Source organism: Neolamprologus multifasciatus, chromosome 7 (assembly GCF_963576455.1).
Source record: "Neolamprologus multifasciatus chromosome 7, fNeoMul1.2, whole genome shotgun sequence".
NCBI classification, from domain to species: Eukaryota; Metazoa; Chordata; class Actinopteri; order Cichliformes; family Cichlidae; genus Neolamprologus; species Neolamprologus multifasciatus.
In genome coordinates, this window is record NC_140445.1 from 8,638,923 (window position 1) to 8,665,465 (window position 26,543).

Below are 26,543 nucleotides of genomic sequence, written 5' to 3' on the forward strand. Positions count from 1 at the left end.
TAAGAAGCCAGGGCTGGCAAAATTTGGGACTGTCTCACTCTCTTCTAAATAAATATGTCCTCAGGATTTCAATTTCTTTTTCTTGACGTTTTACTCATTCTGCTTAATATAAAAAACAGCAGCACACAATAACTCAAATTGCACTGATGGTTTATTTGAGTATCATTCTGTGACTTCAACCTTTTGGTATAATTTTGGACATTTTATTTATTAATTTTACTATGAAATATACTAAATAACTTTAAAAAGTTGCTGTTATCAAAAGGCCCACATTAGCAGATTTTAATATTCATGTGTCTATTGGATTAAAATGGATGCACTAGTCTTTATTCACCCCTTGCCTTGGTGAATCTGACAATGGAGTTCTGTTGATGATGGATGTCTTTCTCTAGTCACACAATCGCTAACCTCAAGGAGACCATACAACCTCAAGGAGAGCTCACTGACATAACACTGATCAGCTTTCTAGACTGGCCAAACTCTGATTTAATCAACTCTGAGTTTATTTTTTAAAATTCAGAATTTGTTGAGCATTCTTCTTGGAATAGGTCCCTATTTGTATTTTGCAATGTCATCAAAGCAGGGAAGGGTGTGGCTGCAGTTACTATTGTATTTGCGCCCTGACTTTAGCGTTTTAGGCTCTATTTTTCTAATTTAAGTAGTTCTTCAGCAGCAACAGCAGCTTCTGACTTAACTTATATCTGACGTATATCTAAGTCTGTAATCCATAAACTAAATGTTTCTGAGCATTCTACCGAGTATATAACACTATTGCAATGCCTGTAAGACTACAGACTGGTGGAAACAACCCGCTTCCTTTTTTGGTTGCTACCAGCTGCATCAAGTTCACTACAGTTAGTACATGTAACCACATTTACTTCCGCTTACTGTTCAAGTAAATATGTATGCTCCCTACAATTGTCAGAAAAAAAATCTAATGCAATAGTGGGAAATACACACTTTATCCTTGATTAATTATTATACCGCATATAATTAACAGAGCATGTGAACAGTGCCAGTTGTTTTTATTTTAAACGCGCAGCACACACATACACAAAACATCGACCTACTAGCAGTTGTCTATATTATTGTTTTTTGTACAAAGTGGTTGTTTGCGTTACAGCGCCATTGCTTTTATTTTGAAGGATATGATCTGATGCATGTGCCACACATCCCTTCTGACTTTGACGCCCGTGGGTCTGAGAACAGTGGCGTGTCAGGTTACAGGCGTGGCGCAGTTTGTTTCTGATCGTTTCGTAATTCATCACCACTAAGCAGGAAGTGCAGCCATGGCGCAGGGGCTCAGAGAAAGGTTTGAAAAATTTCTCCATGAAAAGAATCTGCTGACAGATGTCCTGGCAAAGGTGGAAGCAAAAACCGGAGTAAGCAGGACCTACATTGCTCTCGGTGAGTGTTGACGGGTGGAAAGAGAGGCAGGGGCTGTCCGCATCACTCAGGGACGCACAGATAAAATAAATAAAAGCCCAATGGACAGACTCACATTTAGCTGCAGTATCCTTTAGCCATAAGCTAACAAAAGAAATTGTGTTTATTTCACATCACCAGCTCGATACTATAAAAGTAGTCTCCATAATGTAGTTACTGGTTGTAACATAGGTATATAGGTATGATCCGGTTAATGTATTCGTGGGAAGAAAATCTTGACAAATGTGCTGTATGATTTGTTTCAGCTGTCATCGGTGTAATCGCAGTTTACTTGGTGTTTGGATACGGAGCCTCCCTGCTATGTAACCTCATCGGGTTTCTGTATCCAGCCTACATATCGTAAGTATATGTTGTTCTCAGAACACTTGGAAATGGCCTTAATCGCCTGTTATTTGCTCCTGTTGTTGTGCTTTCAAGTCACTGAATCTATAAAAAGGCCTGTGTTCATGTCAGCGCTAAGGACAACCTCCTTTAATCGAGATGACCACACCTGTGAGATTTATTTAGGGTATTGTAGCGCTTAAGCTCCAAAAGGATATAGGTCTGTAGGCTTACTTAATATTTAAGCTTCTCTTTTGTGCAAAGTTTTTAATTTTTGAGTGCGTTTGCCCTCCAGCAGTCTTTAATGATCATTTCCCGCAAACAAACAATGACAATAAAATACATGAGCACCTACAAAAATGTTAGTTTTAAGAAAAAGAACAATTTAAACATAAAAAAAATCACAAAGGGAGAACAATATAATATCCACAACTTCACCAAATAGTAAAACAGTGAACTGAGGATTATTAAACTGTAAGTCCCTATTAGTAAACGAATGATTCATTGATGGCATTTAATTTATTTATACTCAACTGGCTTATCTCAAAATGTAAAAGAACCAACCTAACCTGTTAATTACTCTCTAGATCTGGCATAGAAATTGAACATTTACCAGTATTACCAGAAAATCCAGTTTTGTCTGATTGTTTCCTAATAACATTTCAATTTACAATAAGTCATTACACAGCAGTGGGGAGTGGATTTCGTCACAGTAGGTGTTTCTCTCAAAGTGTTGTAATGAAGTTTAAGGATTTAAATTATCCACTGTTCTCTTCTTCAATGCCATGTGCCAGCATAGCGCAGAGCAGCTACCTGAACTCTACTCCCACAGAGGTCGATTTTAATAATTAATAATTTTACATCTTCACTGGGTACGACTCTAGATACTGTAGCTCCTCTAATAAAGAAATTCCACAATCACAAGTACATCTGCTGTGATGCTTAGACCTCTGATGAAGTCTCACAAGTGTCAGCTTTGTTTTTATAGCCCACATAGATATAAAAATACAGATATGTTCTGATAAATGATCAGAATATAATATTTCTGACTGTCTGAGTTGAAATTAAATTGAATTGAATCGAATGGGGACCTTGTGAATCGGAACCAAATCAGTTATTGAAATCAGTGACGATACCCATCCCTACTGCTGATTTGAGTCTTCCTTTTCAGAGTAGCTACAGTCGTTCGCAGTGAAGAGGCAATTAACTGAAGAAGCAGCAGCATTTAGGAAAACCAGTGTGGAGGGGCGTTCATTCACAGCTAGGTATTGTATTGGGGAAATTCACAATGTATGTGCTGGTTTTCCAAAGTAATTAACAGTCATAGCAGAACCTGCTTATTTTTTTGGCATTACTTGATTTATCTGCTGCTAATCTTAATACATCACTTTTTATGATTAATTGTATTACTCTGCTTCAAAAATTTGCCACTGTGAAAGGGACACAAGAGATGCAACAAAATATAAATGTGGTGCAAAAAAAGTGTCCAATCTAATACTGCAGTATAAAAATTATATAATATTATATTATTATATAGTTAGTCTTAGGTGCAAATCTCCAGGTACTGACAGGTAGGAGAGAATTAACGTGTCATTGGGAGACAACCAGTTCTTAATGAGTGACAATGCAAACACAGACTATTTTTTTAAACCAAGCAATCAACAGATTATTGACAACTAATATCTATTTTTAAAATTGTGATTATGCAGTCAAAGCAACATCACCATATGACCCCTGAGCCTAGGGCTGTGCGATATGACCAATATCTCATATCCCGATATAAGAATTCTATCGTCCTGATAATGATATAAATCACAAAAATGTAACATTTTCTGTAAAGTCTGTGAATCTCGGGCAGCTCATCTTGCGGGAAGTGTTTCCAGCTGCGCGTCATGTAGCTGCATGAAGCTATACATTTTTAGACATAAGTTGTAATGACCGCCGTTTTCCTTGTGAGTATTTATTACACGGTGTGCTGTGGGGGAAAGCCCGTTCTAACGTTTGAGTCTAAGGTTTATTTTTTAGCACCTGGCGGCTCTTTTTTAATTCTCATCCGTAAATAATCTGCTCTTTCACGTGATTCAATTTATTTTGAAAAGTCTCAACAGGATCTTGAGCTTTATTGTGAAAGGTTTATGTGGAACATAAACAAGCGGACACGCGAAGGTGTTACCGTCGTTGTTGTTAACCACAACCATAAAAACAGGGGCTTGTCTGTCCATAGTGTGGTTATATTAAATATAAGAGAAAGAGAGAACTTTAATAAATTAATATAGCCACTACTGTGACCATCAAAACGATGAAAAAATATTGCCGTAAACAGTTTATTTTGCTACACCATGAAACAAACGATAGCGTAAAATGAAACGATAGACATGTTTATATCGTCCGATATATATCGTTATATCGAACAGCCCTACCTGAGCCTGAATGTAGGGAATAAAACACACAACTTTATGGGAAAATGCTGAAAGCCTGCACATCTCAGATAAAACGCTATAGTAATTTTAAGGGGTTAAATCTTATATAGCTCTATCATCAGTGTAATTACAGTGGATTCTTTTGTCACACATAAGGTGACAAACAGATTTCCATCCCTCAGCGAAGGCCAGCAGCTTCCAGCCTCCAAATCACTGCATGTGCCCGGCTGTGATATTGATACAGTACTTGGTTCTCTTTGGAGGAATCGTTAAAAGTATTTAGGACATTTTGAATAGATCCCCAACAACAATGGCTGAAAAGAAGCCTGGAACAATCAGTTTCCACTGTGTTTTACAGATGGCTCTCTGTTGTAACCCTTTGCTCACCTTCTCCATACAAATTCAGGACACTTGAAAGACCTAGGGAGCACTTTAAAGAAATAAGAGCATTACAGTGGAAGTCTGGCCTCTACTATGCAAATATAAAGAAATGGGTGGCCCAGCTTTAAAGAAATGTAAAGGATCAATCAAAATATTAAGTTTTACAGAAAAAAAGCTGCTCATAACTCAATCAGAAGTCTGAACAAGTAAAAACCTAGCAAAAAAAAAAAGAAAAAAGATAACATACACACCTGATTTTGGATTTATGAGGATGTTTGTATGGAAGAATTTTTTTTAAATTTTCTTTTCTTTTAAATGGTACCTGTTTATTCGATTAGACTGAAATATATTTATCCATGTATTTTCTGTAAATAATTACAGCAAGCCAATTTTCTGCCTGTACAGAAATGTAATACTTCTATCTGTCTGCTCCACCTACTTTGGCTTTGTCAACCTTTAATTTACACCAAATAGTAATCTGGCTGCAATTTACCAAATTATAGCTACCAAAAACTTTACTTCTCTCTTTTAGGAAGTAGTAACACTGACTATGAATACTGACCATTTTCTAATTTGTGCTGTTATTTAAGGAAATTATAAGGAGATGCTGCCATGTCATGAAGAAAAAGTTTTAAAAAAGGGTTTGGATGGAAATGCACTGTCAACGTCCCAACACTTATCCAATTTGGGGTCACAGGGAGCTGCAGTCTGTCTTAGCTGTTATGGGATAAGAGGCAGGGTACCAGTCCATCACAGGCCCAACACTGAGACAGGCCCAGTTTTGAACCAGGAACTTTCTTTAATGTGAGGTGACTTTTTATCAATTATTGCCGTAGTTAGCCCTTAATTAGCCCCTGGCTTCTAGCTTTTTGGTTTAACATCTGCTAACACAGGGGAACATAGATAGATATAGATGGTCCAAGTGTTGATCTATTTTCATTTGACCCATGGAAATAATTCATCAAAACAGGGTATCACCAATGTAAGGATTTGCCTTTTTTTAAGCAATTCTTGCACAGAGTTACAAAAATGTTTAATGGGCTACTAATCTAAGGCAGTTGGAAAGAAAAGCAACCCGACTACTTTGAGATTCTTGAAGAAGCTTCAGCTCTCATCCAAGACTCTTCAGTTCTGAAGCTTCATCAGTTCTGGGAACTGAAAGATTACCATGATCTGGATGACTGAAAACCTACACAGATTTATCATCTATTAATTGTAAACTAAACTTCATCTATAAAGTTAGTGGATTTCCCCTGTGACTTACAAAGAAAGCATTTAAAAGTTTTAAAACAGTTCTTATCATTGTGATATTATCTAGTAAAATCTCAAGGCTAATAGTACATGCAGTCAGCATAGTGTCACATGTTGGCCTGCTGCCGTCACTATGAATGTTTTTCTTGTCTCAAGATTTTTGAGAAACAGCTTGATAGAAAGTGCCCAGAATTGTGACCAGAATTGAGTCTGATGTAGTATAACATTTGATACATTTTTATTAATCTTAAGATATCAGTATTTTCTCAAGTCAAAATTATGGATGTTACATTATTTGGTACAAGAGAAGAAAAGAGTAATAACGTTAAACAATAAGCTCAGAGTGGAGCTAATAATCTGCATAGGTTTATTTGTACAAACATATGTTATCTTCACTGTAACTCGTCTGTTTATAACAGGTTATTTTGTCCTGACATTGTAAATCTTATTTGAAATGACTCATTATTTCGACACTAAACTGAAATCTCTAGAGCTAGCAGCTCTTTAAAAGTTAAGCCATTACTTGCAACATGGTTGCCTGGGTATTTGCGTGATTATTTCTTAGTTGTGTAACAGTGTTTCTCTGCAATAAATTATATGGTGTTGGAAATCCTGTCTATTTACCTTTAAATAGTACTACATTTTTAAGGAAAATGCATTTGTGGGTTGAGCAGCAGAGTTAAAAAAGTTTGGTTGGTTGATTGATTAGCGAGGATTAGAATTGGAAAAGGCTGTAGTTCAGGCTGTCTACTACTGTGAATACTGTGAATCCCAAATTACTGCCTATGGCAGGTGACACCTTGCAAGTGGAGCATGGTAGCTGTGCTTCATTTTAATAATTTTAAATGGCAATGAAATGTCTAAATTAGACAAAATCTGTATCAACAGCATGATCAAAATGTTGTAGCTTCTGTTTCATCACTGTAAAGTTCTGGTGCTTTTCAATAATAGAATAAAAAAAAAAAGAGGAACCCCTCATTTGTGTGATAAATTCTTAATGGTGTTGTTGTTGTGATGTATAAATGTATGAATTCTGTGAACACCTCACCATGCACGTTTTCACCAAATGGCCATATAGTCTAAGTGAGTTAAAGTATTAATGACATATAATGGATGTGTTGGTACTACTGGAGGAAAATGAAAATTCATGACCCATTGATTAACAGGCCGATTTCTGTGTATTCATCCTATGGATTCACAAGGTGGTATTGTCTGTTCAATTTATTATTGATGCTTGAATACATGCTGCATATTGAAAGCAGGATATAAGCTTGATCCATGTGCACATTCATGGTCCTTACAGAACAGTGCTTACAGGTAAGTGTAAAAGAAGTACCAAACATGTCTTTGTTCTTCCCAGGATTAAGGCCATTGAAAGTGCCACCAAAGATGATGATACTAAGTGGCTGACCTACTGGGTGGTGTATGGAGTCTTCAGTGTGGCAGAGTTTTTTGCTGACATCTTCCTTTCCTGGTTCCCATTCTATTATATTGGAAAGGTAATCCAGTTGGTCTCTGTGCCTGTCCTTATTATTTTAATTAGTGTTAAAACCTTTATTAATTAAAAAGAAAAAACTCAGGGTTAAATCTCACCTGTATGTGTTTGATCTTAGAGTAAACAAAGCTCCTTATTCTGGGGGTCTGTTTTACCAGCAGCCAGTAGGCCTAATGTAAAGGGGCTATGTTGGCTTTAGGGGATGTGTGATATGCAATATTTGATCATCTTCAAGCTTGCAGAGAGAGTTGGACAAAAGTCCAAAAGAAACTGCCTAAAAGACCAAGCTAAAGGCCTTTGCTGTGCAGCCATTGTTTCTCCAGGCTACAGTAAACAAGCTCCTGGCACTTACATTGATAAGGCATTACATTTTGACCACTGACAGGTGAAGTAAATAACACGGAGAATCTCTTGGGAGCAAATAAAAATTTTGCCCTTGAAGTTGATCTGTTACAAGGATTTGAGCGAGTTTGACAAAGGCCAAATTGGGATGGCTAGACAACTATGTCAAAGTATCTACAAAACTGCAGCTCTTGTAGGATGTACCCAGTCTGCAGTTGTCAGTGTCGATCAAAAATGGTTCAAGGACAGAACAGTAGTGAACCAGCAACAGGGTCATGAGCAATGTTCCCTCTAATTTTTCATGTGTCTGAGCGAGCACACAAACTCCCTGAGCGGCCCCTTGGACCACTGTGAGCAACAGCAGACGTGTGCACTGTGGTCACGCCAGCATCAAATCCATCCAAGTTACATTGTTTATTAAAATAATCAAATTACAGCATTTACATTTATGTTAGACTACTTTTAATTAACTGCTTTAGCCCACTTACAATGAAAATTAAAAAAAAATCTTGTTCATGACCTGTGTAGTATCTTAACACTATTGGAAGTAAAAATAACTTGAACTCCAATTTTGAAAACACAACTTCCTTTTTTTTTAAATTAATTTTTTTTTATATATATATAAAGCTCTGACTTGTATTATAAGTCTGTGGTCTGGGAGAGAGGCCTGTAACTCTCTGTCAGCAAAATACAATATATAATGACCAATGTTGGGCAATTAATTATATAGTTACTTCTTCAAAAAAGTAACTGAGTTATGCAAACAACAAAGTTTTTTGCAGCTGTTTACCTAAAAATGCAGCCAAGGCGTTTTTTTAAATAAACATTTCAAACTATTTACAGAACAATCAGCTGTTCTGCATCAAATTTGATGCCACACAAATTATTTGTGCCACTTCAAAAAATAATTTCTGTCCACTATGAGATGAACGAGAACAACAGCCTGATACCTGCAGGCCTGACAACAGGAGATGTATCACTGCTGTAACACCTGTAACATTCAGCAGTCGCCTAATTGTTCTGACACACACAAGGAAACTATTGACTACACTACACACTAACTACACAAGATTTGCACTAAACGTTGCAAATCTCTCACATCTCAAAACACCGCCGTCACTCCTAAAACTTCCCTCCTTCCTAAACAATTAAATGCCATGTTGCCATATCATTTTTTGATTGGTCAACATGGTACATTTTTTGACCAATAAGAAAGGGTGGGTTTTTTTTTGGTTTTGTCTTTGCTCACAGGTGGAGAGTGCTTTCGAGCGTTTTCCTTATAAAACGCCGTTTTACCGTTTCTCCCCGCAGTAAATATAAACAACAATAGTATTCAGGAAGGAAACCAAACATTGCAGATATTTTTATCATAACTCTGGTTTTACGTGGCCTATCAACACAATTTAAAAACTGGTATAAAGTCCAGACTTTTTCCGTCAATTGTTCCGTCTGTCCTGCTCACATCTCCAATGGTTGTACACGTTGTCATTAACATGGCTTCACTCCACATCAGCCACGCCGCTTTGCTAGCTAAAACACCGGTGTCGGCACATAAGGAGGCTGTCATAGCCTGTCAACGATGTTGATTAGCTGCGTATATACGAATGTGAATCGCATTATTGGCTGGACTATGAGCCAGTCACTTACTGGCTAACACTGCAAAACAGAATTATTAAGGTATTAATTTTAATTTCAATTCAGGTTTGATTTTTTTTTTTTGTGCGCAACGCAGATTTTCTGTGCGCAGAGACCGTGCCAGCAGTGCGCAATTGCGCACGCGCGCAGCTTAGAGGGAACATTGGTCACGAGCATCCAAGGCTCATTCATGCACGTGTAAAGGCTGGCCCATGTGGTCCAATTCAACAGATGAGTTTCTGTACCTGAAATTGCTATTAATGCTGGTCATGATAGGAGAGGGAAAAAAATGCTGGTTATGATAGAAAGCTGTCAGGATACGCAGTTTGTTGTGCATCGAGCTGCAAAGCCACAGACCAGTCAGGGTCATGTTGAATGTTGTCCGCTACCCAGTGCACCAGTAGTAGGGATGTGAGCATCATAACTGGACCACAGAGCAACGTAAGAAGGTGATTTGGCCTGAAAAATTGTATTTTCTTTTACATCACGTGGATGGCCTAGTGTGTGTGTATGTGTTGCTTACCTGGGGAACACCTGGCACCAGTATGCACTACAGGAAGAACGCAAGTTGACAGAGACAGAATTATCCTTTGGGCAATTCCCTGCTGGGAATCCTTGAGTCCCGAAATCCATGTGAATGTTACCATGACACATATCACCTACCTAAGCATTGTACGAGACCGTGTGCATCCTTTAATCGAAACGGTAGTCCCTGATGGGTGGGCCTCTTTCAGCAGGATAATGTACACTGCAACAAAGCAGAAATGTTTGGGAGCACAACAATGACTTTGAGGTGTTGACCTGGATTCAAAATTCCCCACATCCAGTCGGGCATCTGTAGAATGTAATGTGTAAACGAGCCCGATCCATGTAGGCCCCACCTCCCAACCTACAGGACTTAAAAGTTTTGTTACTAATATCATGCTGTCAGATACAACAAAATGATTACAGGGGTCTAGTGGAGTCCATGCCTCAATGACTCAGGGCCGGTTTGGCAGCAAAAGGGGGACCAGCAGTTTAGGCAGGTGGTCATAATGCCTGAAAGTTATATTATTATTATTGTGTTTAGTGCCAAATTCTATACCTGTTTTAATTTTTTGAGAGAAATTTTGTTTTTTTCCCCCAGTGTGTCTTCTTGGTGTGGTGTATGGCTCCAACTCCTTCTAATGGATCGGTGCAGATATATAACCGCATCATTCGACCATTCTTCCTCAAGAACGAAGCCAAGATTGATGATGTAGTGAATAACATCAAGGACAAGGCGTCAGAAGCTGCAGACAAGTTCAAGGATGAGGGTGACTAAATCATCATAATTGTGTAGCGTTTGCTAAAAGAGCCTAACTGATATATCAGATCCTATTTAAGATGCAATAAAAAAATGCCTTCAAGAGATTTAACTGTAGCTGCTCACATTCAGCTAGCTAAGCTCGGATAAGAGGTGAAACGTATTGAAGAAACTCAAAAAGTCTACTTGCCTTTCTTTTCAAGCTCCTTAGATATTAAACAGACTTAAACCTCCTAGCACCTGGTGCAGAGACCACTTTGTATTCATGTGAGTGTAATGCAAATAATGGTCTCTCTCTTACGAGAGGAATGCTTCCCACATTGCCTGGATAGGCAGCTACTAAACAGAGTATTTCCAGTTGTGAGAGCATCCCTGAAGTGAAACATGTTGTGTGCTAAATGTAAGAACAGCAAACCTCAGACAATACTCCAACTTGAGTTCTCTCTCTAGCTTGGGAGTAATTTTGTGAATTTGTATACATTTCAGCTATTTTTTAAAAAAAAAAATGCTGACTGCCAATAATACAGTCAACCAAAAACAGAAAAAGGATTGAAACATTTTCAGTAAAAAAAATACAGAAGATTTTCACATATCATCCACTGTACCAAACGTACACAACAACAGCACAACAAGGTCCAAATTCTCAAAACTAGGGGTGGGCCATAATTTAAAATAGTTTCATACTAGACATGTTTATATTTTGTAGTTGTAAATTAAAATTAAGTTGATCTTGGATGCCATTTTGCAGGTTTCTAAAGTCAAACATCTGCAGTACTGATGTACTAAGTTTCACTGACAGTGTCTTTGTATTTGTTTGTGATTTGTCCACAGCTAAGAAAGCCACAGCAAACCTCATATTTGAGGAGAAGAAGAGCTCCTAAGAATGAAGTATGTCCACAGTGCCAGCTCTGTAGCTGACTCATTGAAGAAATTTTGCCTTGAAAATGTCAGTTTTTACAGCACCCATTCAGAACACATCTGTAAGCTTCATGCCTGTGATATTAAATGTAAAACTGTAGCAGTCAAAGCCGCTCCATGTTTTGTTTTGTTTTTCTGGAAGGCTCTCAGTTTAACTGTATGGTAGTCCTGGTATGCTTCTTGAACCAAATAAAAACTACTTTACTAAAACCATTTCCTAATGTTAATGATCGTACAACAGATTTGATGGAGATTATTCAGTTTGCTGTTGAGGAGTTGATATGACTCAGGTCTTACTGACAACTCATGTACTTTGCTGTTCTTTTGTTTTTCCTTTATCGCTGCCTAAGTAATATTTGGTGCCAGTTTGATCAGCTCACTGAAAAGATGTTAACTTAACTAGTAAGAGACTTCAAATGGAACAAATTGTGTGTTTTATATCCCCTTAATGAAATGTTTTGAAAAAAAAGAAGGTTAAAACTATTCACTTTGGGCCTAATATATAGTGTAAATCCAGCTGGGATGTGAGGAGGTTGAACAGGTCACCTAATAATTGGAAGGTTGTTGGTTTGATCCCTGTCTGCTCCAGCCTGTATGCCAAATATCCTTGGGCAAGATAGTAACCCCAGGTTGCTTTATACTCTGATAAAGAGCACTTATGTAGGAAACGCATAGAGGGAAAAAAGTGCTTGTGTAAATGGGGTGAATGAGGACAGGTTCTGTAAATGCTTTAAGGTCTCAGTTAGACTAGAAAACTGCTATATAAGAACCAGTTCATTTACTAGTGTGTTTTTAGCTGTCCCTGTACAGGGATGTAAAAATACGACAATGATCATTTTTTAATATACAATGCTCACAAAAGGAACAGATTTTAATCTGTGCTCATCACAAGTACAGAAACAGCTTTAGTGAAGGTTACAAATGATTTTGTTATGGCCTCTGACGGTGGACTCATCTCTGTGCTTTTCCTGCTTGACCTCAGTGCAGCGTTCGATACTGTTGATCAAAATATCCTATTCGAGTGAGTAATAGACTCCAATTTGTTCATGTAAATGGAGAGTCCTCTTCATACACTAATGTTAATTATGGAGTTCCACAGGGTTCAGTACTAGGGCCAATTCTGTTTACATTATACATGCTTGCCTTAGGCAGTATCAACAAAAGGCATTGTGTACATTTTCACTCCTATGCAGATGACACACAGCTTTATCTATCCATGAAGCCAGAAAACACACACCAATTAGTTAAACTGCAGGAATGTCTTAAAGACATAAAGACCTGGATGGCCTCTAAATGTTCTGCTTCTAAATTTAGATAAAACAGGTTATTGTACTCGGCCCTGAAAATCTTAGAAATATGGTATCTAACTGGATTTTTACTCTGGATGGCATTACCTTGGCCTCCAGTAACGCTGTGAGGACCCTTGGAGTAATTTTTGACCAGGATATGTCCTTCAGTGCACATATTAAACAAATATTTACGACTACTTCTTCCATTTGTTCCATATCCACGCTGAGAAACTAGTTCCCATTGTATCTTAATGACCTTATAGTACCATATCACCACATTAGAGCACTTCACTGTCACACTACAGGCTTACTTGTTGTTCCTAGAGTATTTAAAAGTAGAATGGGAGGGAGAGCCTTCAGTTTTCAGGCCCCTCTTCTGTGGAACCAGCTTCCAGTTTGGATTTGGGAGACAGACACTATCTCTACTTTTAAGATTAGGCTTAAAACTTTCCTTTGTGTTAAAGCATATAGTTAGAGCTGGATCAGGTTACCCTGAATCCTCCCTTAGTTATGCTTCAATAGGTTTTTGCTCTGCTGGGGGATTCCCATGATACATTTAGTATTTCTTCTTCATTCACCCTTCTCACTCAAAATGTGTTAATAGACTCCTCTGCATTGAATCATGCTTGTTATTAATCTCTGGCTCTCTTGCAAAGCATGTCTTTTATCCCATCTTCCTTCTCTCACCCCAACTGGTCGCAGCAGATGGCTCCACCCCTCCCTGAGCCGTGTTCTGCTGGGAGTTTCTTCCTGTTAAAAGGGAGTTTTTTCTTCCCACTGTCGCTGAAGTGCTTGCTCATAGAGGGGTCTTATGATTGTTGTTTTTTCTCTCTGTATGTATTATTGTAAGGTCTACCTTACAATATAAAGCACCTCAAGGTGACTGCTTTTGTGATTTGGCGCTGTATAAATAAAACTGAATTGAATTCATCAGAGTGTAGCTTCAAGTCAATTAAACTTCTTGGTTATTTAGCTGGTCAGTTAAGGTGCAGAAGGGGTTGTTATTCAGTTTCAGCTGCTTTGATGTTAATGAAATTAACAATAGGTGCACTACAGGTAGAACAATGAAACGACCCCCAAAACAGGAATGGTGTTACAGGCCACTGACTTTTTACCACTTTTCTGTTTTTCACTAGTTTTGTTTTTTTGTAGAAGTCCAGAGTCCGGGTCACTACATGTAGCATGAGGCGAGACTTGGACCCCACAGGTTGCAAAGGTAGTTCGATTCCTCTAAGTTTGACTCCTCTCCTGGCTGTAGCTCAGGAGGTAGAGCAGGTCATCTACTGATCGAAGGTTAGTGGTTTGATGCTTCAATAAGATACCAGTGTGCTTTCTGATGCATCCATCGAAGTGAATGTTAGCTAGGAAGCACTGAAAAGCATAGAAGAAAGTGCTGAATGGGTGAGTGTGGCATGTTGTATAAAGTGCTTTGAGTGCTCCAGGAGAGTAGAAAAGCGCTATATAGGAATCAGTCCATTTACCAAAGCAACATGTGCCACTGCAATAAGGTTTGCTGAGATTAGTTACCCTAAGAGTAGTGGACTGGGCTATAGAAGGTCCTTGTATAGAATACTAGAACTGGCAGGTCCTACAGCTGTGGAGAACATTATGCTGCGTAACATCACTCATATTACATGACTGACCCACTGGTGGTGGGTCAGTCATGTTCTGGGGGAGAAATGAACAGACTTCTACTGGCCAGGCAATGGGACACTAACTGGATATCAGGATGAAGTCCTTGGATCCAGCGCTAGACCAACACTGGTGCAGTGGTACCCGACTTCCTCCTGGTGCACCACAATGCCCAGCCTCATGTGGCAAGAGTATGCAGGCAGTACCTGGAGGATGAAGGAATTGACACCATTGACTTCCCCCACACCTGACTTAAGGTCCAACAGAACACATCTGGGATATATCACGTCTTGGTCCATCTGACGCCACCAAGCTCAGTGATGCTCTGATCCAGGTCTGGGAGGTGATCCCCCAGGAAACCATCTGTTATGTTGTTAGGAGTATGCTCCAGTGTTGTTAGGCTTACATAAAAGTATACGGGGTCCATACTGAGTACCAGTTTAAGTTTGTACAACGAAATTCCAGCAAAATGGACTAGTCTGCCGCATAATTTTTTCATTCTTTGGGTTTCAGGTTGTATTTAAATTCAGCTATGTGTAGTTTGGTAATTTAAATTTCCATCAGTCACCATGACAGGCATCCATTCCTAAAGCAGTATTCAGTCCATATCAACATAGATATTAAGCAATTTTCCCCCCTATTGAGATTTGATATTTTCAAAGTGTTCATTTATTTTTTTGAGCAACGTCTTGTAATAGTGTGTTCCAAAAAAGGTTAACTTGCGGCAAAACCAAAAATGTAACACACTGTTGAGGTGGTAGGAGGGAGTACAGTGATTGATTTTAATGGCTTCATAAACAACTATATAAAACAGTCCATAAAAATTCATGCATTTTCAGTGTAAATTCTTTTGGAAATATAGAGAAAATTTATCTACAACAGAGCGAACTGTAACAGTGACTTCATTCAGTTGGGTGGTTCACCACAAATATACTTGGCTGCATAGAAAGATTATTATTGCCTACAAATAAACTATGAAAGGTAAAGGAAAAAAAAGTCATGTAAAAAGCATATTTTATTTAACATCTAACAGATGCTTCTATTTTCCAGACTGTGACAAGTCAGTTCCTGCCAACTCACTCATTTCACGACAGAGATCAAAGAACTAAGCACTAGTGAATGAACACTGGGTATGCTTAAAGAACTTTCCCTTTACCAAAAGTTACATTCTTAAAGAAATATACAGAAACTCATTTATAGAATGACAAAAAGCCTGAGTTGATGGGGTAAGCCAAGTCATAATAAATTCAAAGAGCCTGAGGAAAAAGACCATCGATTTACTATTTTACAAAAAATTTACAATAGTAGTATTTAAGGAAAACAAACATGATAGCTAAAAAAAAAAGGGAAAAAAAGAATCCAGGTGTTTTTTGTTTGTTTTTTTTACAGCTAAGATGTGTTATTAAATAATGCATGCCTTGTGTGGGGGAATTACAAAACAAATGCACACACAAAAAGAAAACTGCTGAGGAAATGACAAATGCTGTAAATGAGGTACTTCAGGTGGTGAGCCTGAGTCCAGACACCTTAAAAATCACCTTATAACATTATTCATGTGACAACCAACTTCTTGTTCAGTTAACACTTAAATAAGGTAGATAATCACATTAAGAATGATTGAGACACAGAGACAACTAACAGTCAAATACAGGATCCAGTGTCATAGGTTGGTGACATATGAGGCAGCACTCAGGGTCAATTGTGTCCATTTGTGTAAAAAAAACGTTTTATAAAATAACAAAAATTGTGGCGCATGCTGTTGAGCATACACGACACTACAGCTTTAAACTCTTAAATACAAAAATAAGCTTTGATTTATTTATTTTTCTAATCTGTTGCCTGCTTTGAGCCGCTCCCTGCCGGGTTCCCGAGATGAGCTGCTGCTGAAGCGAGGAGATGACAGTCATGCTGAACTGACTGATACGCAGTGCTTCAAACAGCTTCAGGTTGGAGTCCACAGTCTGTGTAAGGCATTTGCTGTGTTTCCGAGTTTATGGCTGCTACTTGCAGACCTGGGCAACTCCTGTTATGTTTTGCGGCTGCTCCAAATCTGCTCTGGTGTGCTCTTGTGGTCTGATGAGTAGTCAAAAGGTGAGCGGTGCCCCAGTGGTGACCGGGAGTCGTAGGGTGAGCGCTGCCCACTGGCTGAGCCTCGCTGCTCTGTCTGCCATTCTGAGTGGTAGCGGTAGGAAGAGCGGTGGTCTGAGTGATGATCCTTCATGTCCAGCCGGTGGTCTCGGCTACTGCGGAATTCCTCCAACTTCCTGTGCTTGCTGTCGTCATAGTATCTGCGCATACATACACATAAGTGTCAGAACACACTAAACAACACAAACGGCCACTTCTTTCACTATGACCTTAACTTCAGTCTCATTCCAATACAAATCAAAGCATTTTAGTGGTGTTTTCCACCTGGCTCTCTTCCTCCCTGAATTTGGAGGTCTTGCAAAAGCAATTCTGAATTCTTTAAAACCTACTTAATGAGAGCTCACTTGTAGAGCATTTCATGTTTGGGCCTTAAAGAACTTGTGCAGCCTGTAAAAATCAACTGAGGACATTTCTATCTCTGGAAGAAAAACTTTGAGCAGTTCTCATCCCTCACCTGTCCTGTTTGTCTCTATCCCTGCTGTCTGGTCTGTAGTGGTCTCTGTGGTCTTTTCCGTTGCTGAAAGAGGAATACGGTCTTTTTCGGGACTCTCCAGCTGTGGATTTCCTGTGGGAGTCAGAGCTGTGTCTCTCCTTACTGGTGCTGCTCTCAAAGTGTCTTCCTGAAGGCTGATGCCTGTCAGAGCTGTAGCTGTCCCTGCTGCTCTCATCCTGGTGAGAGCTGTCCTTCAGCCTTTCAATATCTGAAGACAAAGGAGGGAGAAAGTGACAGCAGTGTCAACCTTTTCATCCTATTCTGTGTGTGTGTGTGTGTGTGTGTGCGTGAGACAATAGACTATACCTGCGTGTCTGTAGCCATGGGTGTTTATACTTCTAGTGTTCTGCTCCAATGCCTAAGAAAAATCATCACCATCATCACTGTGGATCTCTAACGTCAGTAGAGATTATAATTATTAGAAATGACAGTGCTTTTACATACCTGGGCATTCTCTTGCCTTTTCTTTACTGCATGCTTATAAAGTTTGTGTAGTTTTCTTGCATCAAACTCAGTGAATTTGGAAACAAATATCCACAAGTTTCTGGAATAAAAACAAAAAACATTTCCATCTGCTTAGCAAATATAAATTACTCAAATAACACTTGTGTGAGACATTGAGTGTAACAGTGTTTATGACAGTCTTAAAATGTACAAAGATGCCTCATTTATTTAAAAAAGAAGATTCAAAGCTATTCAAAGCTACAAATCTACCATGCGGGCATGTTACTTAGTGAACAGACCCACATGGTAGATTTATACATTCATGACAAAGTGTCCAAGGTTCAAATGGCATTAGTCAGCTGCTTAACTTGACATGTTAATCAAGACTTTCACTAGAAGAGGCCACGTAAACTAACTTTCTCCACTGTTTGATCAGGTCTGGATTTGAATACTCCTTCAAACACTCAGTTATGTGGTCTCCTATCTTTATGAGGCACTGCCGTGTGTGTTCGAGCTGCTCGCGCTCCGACAGCCCTTTCTCCGGTCTGTCCAGCTGCTTCAGAGCTGCTTTCACTGGGCGCATCCTCTCTTTACACTGCAACACAAAAGCAAATATGCACCTCAGGAAGTGAAATCCATGTTGTTGCTGGAATTGAATTATGCTCATCTGTTAATCCATGACATTAATCATGAAACTATTTTCTATTTAGAGATTTGATTATTAGCCCAACATACCACACTAAAGGTCCTCTGATCCAGTTCCTCAGAATCTTCAGCTGCTTGCACATTCTCTCCACTAGCCGTTATATGGACTGGTGTGTCATAAGTTTTCTTTGTCCGTTCTCGTACCTCATTTTTGGCTTCATTCTGATGTAAAAAGGTTCTGAGAGTTAATTCTTGACTAAATTACAATTCTATTCTTAGTATAATTATCAATCAATAAAATATCAATCACCTTTTCTTTGCTTTCCTCTTGTTTATGTACAACCTCAAGTGGTTTTGTTTCTTTTTTCTCTTTTAGCTCCTTTGTGTCCTTAATCTCAAAGCTTTCCTCCTTCTTCTCCTTTTTGATTTCTTTTTTTATCTCCCTCTCTTTGACTTCCTGCTCCCCTGATGAGGAAGCGTCCTGCTCGCATTCCTCATCATAGTTCTCTTCCTCGTCGTCTTCCTCGTCATCCTCCTCTTTAACCACCAACCTGTCTGCTCTGCTTCGTCGGTTTGGTAGCTTCATAGGTGCCAGATCCTGATCATTAAAGCATGTTAGCAACTTACTTTCAAACTGAAAATTCAATATAGTCATCTTAGGCACAGCGCACAAAAAAAGCAAAATAGATAAATTAATAAATGTACCTTGTCTGCCTCCATTTCATCCTCATCATCTGACCTCTTGTCTGATGGGAGATCTGAGGATGGGCTCTTGACCATCTCATCTGTCTTTGCTGACTTTTGAGTTTTGCTCTTTTTACTTCTGGGTTTCCTCTTTCGTGAGCTGGCCTAAATACAAAGAAGCATTATAGATTCTGGAAAACTTAATTGTCCTTCCATCCATCCTGAGGGGTTGGGGGGCCTTGAGCCCATCCCAGCTGCCATAGGGCAAGGTACACTCTGGACTGGTGCACTAATTTAGAATCACCAACTGCCCTGATCCAAGTTAACATGTCTTTGGACTGTGTGAGAAAGTCATACTACTTAGAGATAGATATAATTAATCTATAAAACATTTACAAAACAATAAATATCAAGATACACAGATGACATGTAAAGTTATATGAAGACTTACATTTCCTGCTTGTTTCTGTGCTTCTTTTTTGGCCAAGTCCTTGCTCAGTAACTTGATGAGGTAGTCTGCTCTGGTCTGTAACTGTTTGGCTTGTGGTTTCTTGTCAGGGTCATCTGGCAGGAGCTGTTCAACAATGGACACAGTGAAATATCCCCAGTGAAAACTGCACACTACTAAGAAGTCAAAGTATGCATGTAATGAAATTCTACATTGTTGCTGATGTATGGGGGCTGTGTTCATGTTGTCACACTTTTTAAACACACGCTCCTTCTAAATATGTTTGTATTGCAGGTCTGTTTTTAGAAGTAAATGTGGGTGAAACGCTTTGCACGTTGCAAAGCTGTGTATTAAATGAAGCATCAAAGCAAAAATTTTTTTTATAATTGAATAATTTTAATTACTTGAATCGTTGCGGTCTTAATTATTACCCCAATACACGTATTCCTGAGCATCTATGTATTCATAAATAATTATATACATGAGATTAGACATTTATTGTGCATGGACTGACCTTGTGTGTGAGATTAAGGTCTGGGTCCATCTTAATCATCTCCCAGCTGCCATAACCATACTCGTAGATTCCTATGAGGAGGCTGGAGTCGTCTTCCTTCCCCCACTCAATGTCAAAATGTGCTGCCTTTGAGTGACATGGAATGACATACCTATTCAAAAATATAAAATTAATATCACAGAAACAGAAATATACAAATTCATACAAATATACAGTTAGTCACCTCTAGGGGCAGGGTTGGTGTGTGCAGAAAAACCTGTTAGAGAATTTGTGTGTTACTGATTTATTTTTGATGTTTAAAACACCAACAGCTTAGACAGCAAATCAGACTGAGTCATTTTGGTAATACTTCTGGTTTGACAGTAAAACTGCCTAAATGTGCAACGTGGAGATTTTTTCCCCCCTGTGGACATGCAGATGGATGTCAGAATTTTCCGTCGCGTTTCAGTAAGAAACAGTTAAGTTTGCGGTGTGATGCGCATGTAGTACTGTGATGTTGTAAACTGTTTGGTTGTGCTTAGGAAATGAGAGACTGTTTTATTGAAATGACACTGATTGCATTTTGCAAGCATCGGCTCTGCCAGCTGACTGCGTGGCTCGGTACAATCGGCCAGATGAGGAAAATCCGGAGTGTAAAACTCGTTGGTCATTGTTCTCTTTTATGTGCTTGACGTACGCAAACATACAGTTTTTACTATTAATACAGTAATTAAATAAAGAAAATAGAAATATTTAACTTATTTTTTGAAATCCATAAGTATGTAGATCTTTTAAATGGGACTTTTTATAAAAAAAAAGAAAGAACCTATACAGCCAGTTTGTATCTAGTTGGATTGGTTAAGTGAACTGTAATGTGACATTAGAGATCTGTTTTTATTTTTAGAAAAACAACGTGATTTTGGCAGCACTATTGTTGTAATAAATCCATTCTTATTTCTTTATGGGTCATTCAACCATAGAGTGGTGGCTAGGGCTCTGTTTTTTGCTGTGGCCTGTTGAGGAGAAGGTGTCTGCACAAAAGACAAGAACAGCGTAGACGAACTTATGAAGAAGGCAGAATTATCAAGGTGATGGAGAGAAGAATGCTCTCAAAACTAAAATCAGTTATGATCAATCCTGCTGATCATAGTTGATTTCAATTATGTATTAATCACATCTTAATGCTGATGCCCTGGAGGTTAACACCTTTAACATTTTCAGTTGAAGACTGACTGCATACTGCACTGACTCCACACTGGACAATAATACATACTGATATGTGACACATACGTACACACTTTGCAGAAAATAATTTTTTCTAAGCTTAGCTGCCTGCTCCTCCAGTCCTCTTTATTATGGCTTCTCTAGTGGACGAAGCCTTGCAGACTTGATCAGCTAATTGGACAGGTAATGACTGAAGCCCTGGTCCTCCAGTCCATATATGAAATGTTTTTGGGAAAGATACTGAGCCCCAAGGTTCTGAACCCTGATGTTTGCATCAGGAGTGAGTGTGACAGAAAATGGTTAAAAGATACAGTGAGCAAAAAAGTACTAAATAAAATTAAATAAATAATCAGTCTTACTTCTTTCTCTCCTCTGGGTCAGCAGGAATAGCCTTGTGCAGTGGAGCCAGCTCTTCCTCATGGGAGATCACAAGCTTGGCATTCACCTGGACTCCAGAGATCCTAAACGTAGGGCCTTTCACCTTCCCTCTTCTGCCCCCTGATAATCAAAGAAGTGGAACAGAAACTATTTCATGATTTCTTCATCTAATCCTGTGTGATGTAATTTCAATGACAAGAAGTTAAACTGTGGCTAAACAAAATAAAAAACTTGTACTGAAATCCTGAAACCAAATACAAAAATATCTAAAAGATCCCGCATAGCCCAGCAATGCATACTGTGCAAATTTAATCTGAATGCAAAAATTTTCTTAAATTATTAGAGCACAGCTGTAATTTAAACCCACAACACAACTCCCAAGATTAGTATTGACACTTGACACAGACTTCAAATTATAACCTTATTGCTTGGAACAAACTGAAATCTCAACAAATGACTGGAAATTAATAGAAATGCGGTAATGTTATCATTACAATAAAAATATACCACACATATATGCATTAAATGCACAGATTAGGGATGTGTGCGATTAATCAGCTAAATGATGCTGCTAGTTGGCACAACCCGCACTAGTCAATGAATGTAGTTGTTGAGAGTGAAGTATTGTGTTCTAAATGTCATGCAGCCATCTACCACTAGATGGAGTGGCAGTCCGGGAAACAGCAGAATAAACTGGCATATAACCACTCAACATTTGCATGGAAAGAAGACTTCTGATGCTAATGTTAGCCACCTCAGAAAACCAGTATGACATAATTTACCCAAAGGTGCTATGATCCCGCTCAGTTTAGAACAAACAAACAAACAAACAGCTCATGACAGCAATGCAGAAGAGATTTCAGTTTTGCTCAAGGCAGAAATATATATATTGAGCCTGAATACACGATTCCAGGGCTCAAAATGACCACATCATGCTGTTGTTCATGCAACTTTGGAGATTGTCCATTAAAGGGGCCCCAAATGCAACTTGAGAGTTATTTTTAGACTAGTCAGTTAGTCTCATTTTTCAACCCCAATTAGTTAACCAAGAAATTTGTTGGCAGTAACATCCCCAGCACAATTATTTTAAATGAAATTCACTCAAACCAAAGCTACTTATTTAGTTTGTATGTAGGAAAACACACACAACAAATGTTAGTTTTCAGATTTAAATCTTCCTGTAGAGAGAAATAAACCGTTTTAGAACTTGAAATTATTTGGAATAATTGTCTTGTTTGTAAACCACACAATACTGATTTGTTTAGTCTTTGAAATTACTCCTTTTTTTGGTGAATGTAAGTATTTTAATTTGTATTCTAATATACCTTTTTCATATAAAGGTCTTGTTTTAAAAGAATACAGATGCCACATGTCCACCAGAGGAATAGACATTATGATAAGAAGGACAAAAAGTTTTTTATGGTTACCTGAATTTTTCTCTGGCCCACAGGGGTTTTCTCGTAGTGTTCTCAAACATCCATTGTGAACAGTCTCTGCCAAGCGTTTCAGGTCATGCTCAGACTTATCCACGAGTTCAGCATCACGAGCAATTGCGTCCAACCTAAAGACAGCACATGTTGAGCAGACTGCCATTTATGTAAACAACAAGATGAAAGTGTAGCGCACTCTACCTTTCCAGTGGTCCTCCAAATTTTTTGTAACTCTTGACAAACCTGTCAATAGTTTACAGATATGTTAAAAAAAGGAATGTGTCAGGCTGATTAGATGTACACACACAAAACATAGTTAACATAGTTACCTCCGGATCTCAGCATCACTAAAACCTTTGATATTTTCCCTTGGAATGGTTCTGGGCCGCCCTCGTTTCTTTGGCCTCTTTCGATCAGATGTGGAGTCACTGTCGGAACCAGAGTATCTCCTGTTTCTACTTTGCCGGCCCTCATTTGCATTCTGATAAATCTGTTCAAACAAACCATTAAAAATCACCTGGAATTTCATTTACAGTCTCATATTGCAAGCATAACAGTTCTTAACAGTTTGATCCGATTCGATACGAGCATGTCTGAAAGATTTCAGCGTAAACGCATTCTAACTTCTGATCAAGATAAAACATTGAGTATCTTATGTGATCCCTTCATTTTTTTTTCTCTCCAGCAGTATATAGTGTATTTGTTGTGACTCCTTGGGTACCTGTTTGGCACAATTCCTCATGCGTGGTAGCATATAGATTTCTTCCAGCTCTTTCTGTCTTTCCTCCTCTTCCATTCTCCTCCTTTGCTCCTCTGGAATGATATCATCCCAACTCCGCTGACTTCGCTCAGAGTCGATGTCTATTTCCTCATCCTCCATCATGGAGAAGTTGGCCACCTGCATAGATTTGCACACACTAAATACACGCACCACTTTAATAATGTAACATATTAAATAGTGGTTATCAAGTTTCTGAAAGGAGAACGACAACCTCCCCCCAACCTTAAACTGAGACAACAGTTCTTCTCCCACTGTTGAAGGTCCGGGGTCATTTTCCCTGGTCTCAGCTCTTTTGAGGATCTCATCAATGTCCATTTCCTAGAGAGTTGATTACAAGAGACTTCAATTCAAATGAATTTATATAGCACCAAATCACAACAACAGTTGCCTCAAGGTGCATTATATTGTAAGGTAATGACACACTTTGGAAGGGAGCCAGATATTAATAATACACTGTGTCTGAATGCAGAGTGATATATAAAACCACAGTGAGTGAGAAAGGTGACTGAAGAAGAAATACTCAATGCATCATGGGAATCCCCCAGCAGCCTACACATATTGCAGCATAACTAAGAGAGGATTCAGGGACACCTGATCCAACCCTAACTATACGCTTTAGCAAAAAGGAAAGTTTTAAACCTAATCTTAAAAGTAAAGATGGTGTCTGTCTTCTGATTCCAAACTGGAAGCTGGTTCCACAGAAGAGGGGCCTGAAAACTGAAAGCTCTGCCTCCCATTCTACTTTTAAATACTCTAAGAACAACAAGTAAGCCTGTAGTGCAAGAGCGATGTGCTCTAATGGGGTGATATGGTACTATAGGGTCATTAAGATAAGATGGGGCCTGATTATTCAAGACCTTGTATGTGAGGAGCAGGATTTTGAATTCAATTCTGGATTTAACAGGAAGCCAATATAGGAGAAATATGCTCTCTCTTTCTAGTCCATGTCAGGTACTCTTGCTGCAGCATGATCAAGAATGGATCATGAAGTGCTGTGCATGTGTATAATGGACCAGTTTGGAATCATAAATTAACGTAAATCGTAAAAAACCAGACCAAGTCGAACTAATCGACTAATTCTGGTCTCTGGCCAGTTGATAGTTGGAGTAGGTCAATGTACAAGTGTACTGGGGCAATTAAGATAAGATAAATAACCTTTATTAGTCCCACACATGGGAAATTTGTTTTATTAAATTAAATCAATTTATTAAATGTTATTTTAAAGGCAAAGAGTGTTAACATACTTTTGAAATATTTTTTCTCTTTTTGATGAAACGTTTGTTTCATGCAATGCTTTTTACATACATTTAGACATTTGCACTGTGGTACAAACCTGAGGCTCTTGCTCCTCCCCCTCTTGTTCTTTGAAAAGCTCCTCAGCCCCAAACTTCAGGATTGCAGAGAGCTCCTCCTTGTTGAATGGTGCTGAACTGTATGCAGTAACACACACACATACTTATGTGAGATTAAGTCACTCAAATTTTGGGGTGAAATGGACTTGGCAGCGCTGCCAGAAACAATATGGGAACAAGCACATAAAGTTACTTACCTGGACGGAGCAGATCCTGTATGGAGGACAGTTTTTCCAGTCGTATCCATCCTCTGAATAACAAGATGGTCTAGTACCATTTTCTTCTTTGCCCTCTCAATGATGTCCTCCTCCACTGAACCCTTTGTTACCAGTCGGTAGATATTCACCTGCCGGTCCATAACAATTGGTAAGATAGGCAAGATAATGATAAAGAATAAGTGGACTGGTTTTGTATTGTGCTCCCTTACGCTCTATATAACATGCCCCACAAACACTTTTTTTCTATGCTTAAGTAGCCATCAAACATTCACACACATTCACATTCTGGACACAGAGAGTAACTTGGGGTCACAATCTTGCCCAAGGATATTTGGCAAACGGACTGGAGCAGCCAGACATCAAACCAACAACCTGCTGATTATCAGATGACCTACTGTACCTCCCGAGTTCACTGATTCATATACTGCAAGAATCAATGAACACTGTTTTTAATTCACTGGTAAATTTTCAGCAGCTGCAGCTTAGTGTAGACTTAGGTCTATTATTACTGATTAATACTAATGCGAGTGTACGAAACTCTACAAATGCAAATACAGTTTAAAAAATATAATGAATTTGAATGATTTAAGTTTCTTCTTACCTGTCTTTTCTGTCCAATCCTGTGGGCTCTGGCTTGCGCCTGCAGGTCATTTTGGGGGTTCCAGTCTGAGTCAAAGATGACCACTGTGTCAGCTGAAGCCAGATTGATGCCCAGACCTCCAGCACGTGTAGATAACAAGAAGCAGAAATCCTGTGCATAGAAACTGATATTAGGTACAAGTCTTCCTAAACAGCATCTAAAAATAATTAAGAGTTACTGTACCTCTGAACCCTCGGCATTAAAGTGGTCCAATGCTTGCTTCCTCATCTCCCCTTTGATGGAGCCATCTAATCGCTAGACAAATTTACAACATTCAAAATTATTAATATATTTAGAACGGATATATAAATTTTATTCACAATTTTTATGTGTATGTAGAGTTGTGGTCAGATGTTTCTATACATTAATCATGGGAATGGAGGTCAAGCCATGGCCTCAAGTGCCTTAAAGCAACTGTTGTTGTGACCTGGGACCATATATAAGAAAATTGAATTGAAGTTGAACTGAATTCAACCGTAGACTAATTTTTGTACAATATACATGGGTGCATAATTCAAAAATAAATTTACACATAAAATAAACTCATTTCTAATCCACACAGGGTAAAAAGTATACATGCAGGTTCAAATATATACCTCTATTACTACTGGTTACATATTGCACCTTGACCAGACACTTTTGGTAGTCTTCAACAATATTCTGGCATAATTATGACTGAATATTTGATAGCAGTGGTGCCGAGTTCAGGGTTAAGCTCGGGGCTTTAGGCATTCCAGAAGCATAATACTG

The 26,543-nt window shown here is 38.7% G+C and overlaps 2 protein-coding genes across 3 annotated transcripts in view; one reads left to right on the forward strand and one right to left on the reverse strand.

The window, feature by feature from the left end:
- Positions 1 to 1,184: 1,184 nt before the first annotated feature.
- On the forward strand, positions 1,185 to 11,603 carry reep5 (receptor accessory protein 5). The gene is made up of 5 exons (XM_085164743.1): positions 1,185 to 1,407; positions 1,692 to 1,785; positions 7,180 to 7,318; positions 10,418 to 10,586; positions 11,408 to 11,603. The coding sequence occupies exons 1-5, from the start codon at positions 1,290 to 1,292 to the stop codon at positions 11,455 to 11,457; spliced, it is 570 nt and encodes a 189-aa protein (XP_085020869.1). The 5' UTR covers positions 1,185 to 1,289; the 3' UTR covers positions 11,458 to 11,603.
- Positions 8,257 to 26,543, reverse strand: part of chd1 (chromodomain helicase DNA binding protein 1) — a 30,667-nt gene continuing 12,380 nt past the window's right edge. For both annotated transcript variants that reach the window (XM_085164731.1, XM_085164732.1), the window contains exons 17-36: positions 25,977 to 26,048; positions 25,755 to 25,904; positions 25,133 to 25,281; positions 24,917 to 25,013; positions 23,806 to 23,901; positions 23,524 to 23,700; positions 23,132 to 23,292; positions 23,004 to 23,045; positions 22,800 to 22,933; positions 21,354 to 21,492; positions 19,792 to 19,942; positions 19,281 to 19,403; positions 18,851 to 18,994; positions 18,456 to 18,743; positions 18,236 to 18,367; positions 17,917 to 18,095; positions 17,501 to 17,600; positions 17,363 to 17,414; positions 17,018 to 17,264; positions 8,257 to 16,703 (exon numbers count right to left, since the gene is read on the reverse strand). In XM_085164731.1, coding sequence (XP_085020857.1) covers positions 16,442 to 16,703; positions 17,018 to 17,264; positions 17,363 to 17,414; positions 17,501 to 17,600; positions 17,917 to 18,095; positions 18,236 to 18,367; positions 18,456 to 18,743; positions 18,851 to 18,994; positions 19,281 to 19,403; positions 19,792 to 19,942; positions 21,354 to 21,492; positions 22,800 to 22,933; positions 23,004 to 23,045; positions 23,132 to 23,292; positions 23,524 to 23,700; positions 23,806 to 23,901; positions 24,917 to 25,013; positions 25,133 to 25,281; positions 25,755 to 25,904; positions 25,977 to 26,048 — 2,895 coding nt within the window. In that variant the 3' untranslated portion in view covers positions 8,257 to 16,441. The remainder of the gene's footprint in view (positions 16,704 to 17,017; positions 17,265 to 17,362; positions 17,415 to 17,500; positions 17,601 to 17,916; positions 18,096 to 18,235; positions 18,368 to 18,455; positions 18,744 to 18,850; positions 18,995 to 19,280; positions 19,404 to 19,791; positions 19,943 to 21,353; positions 21,493 to 22,799; positions 22,934 to 23,003; positions 23,046 to 23,131; positions 23,293 to 23,523; positions 23,701 to 23,805; positions 23,902 to 24,916; positions 25,014 to 25,132; positions 25,282 to 25,754; positions 25,905 to 25,976; positions 26,049 to 26,543) is intronic.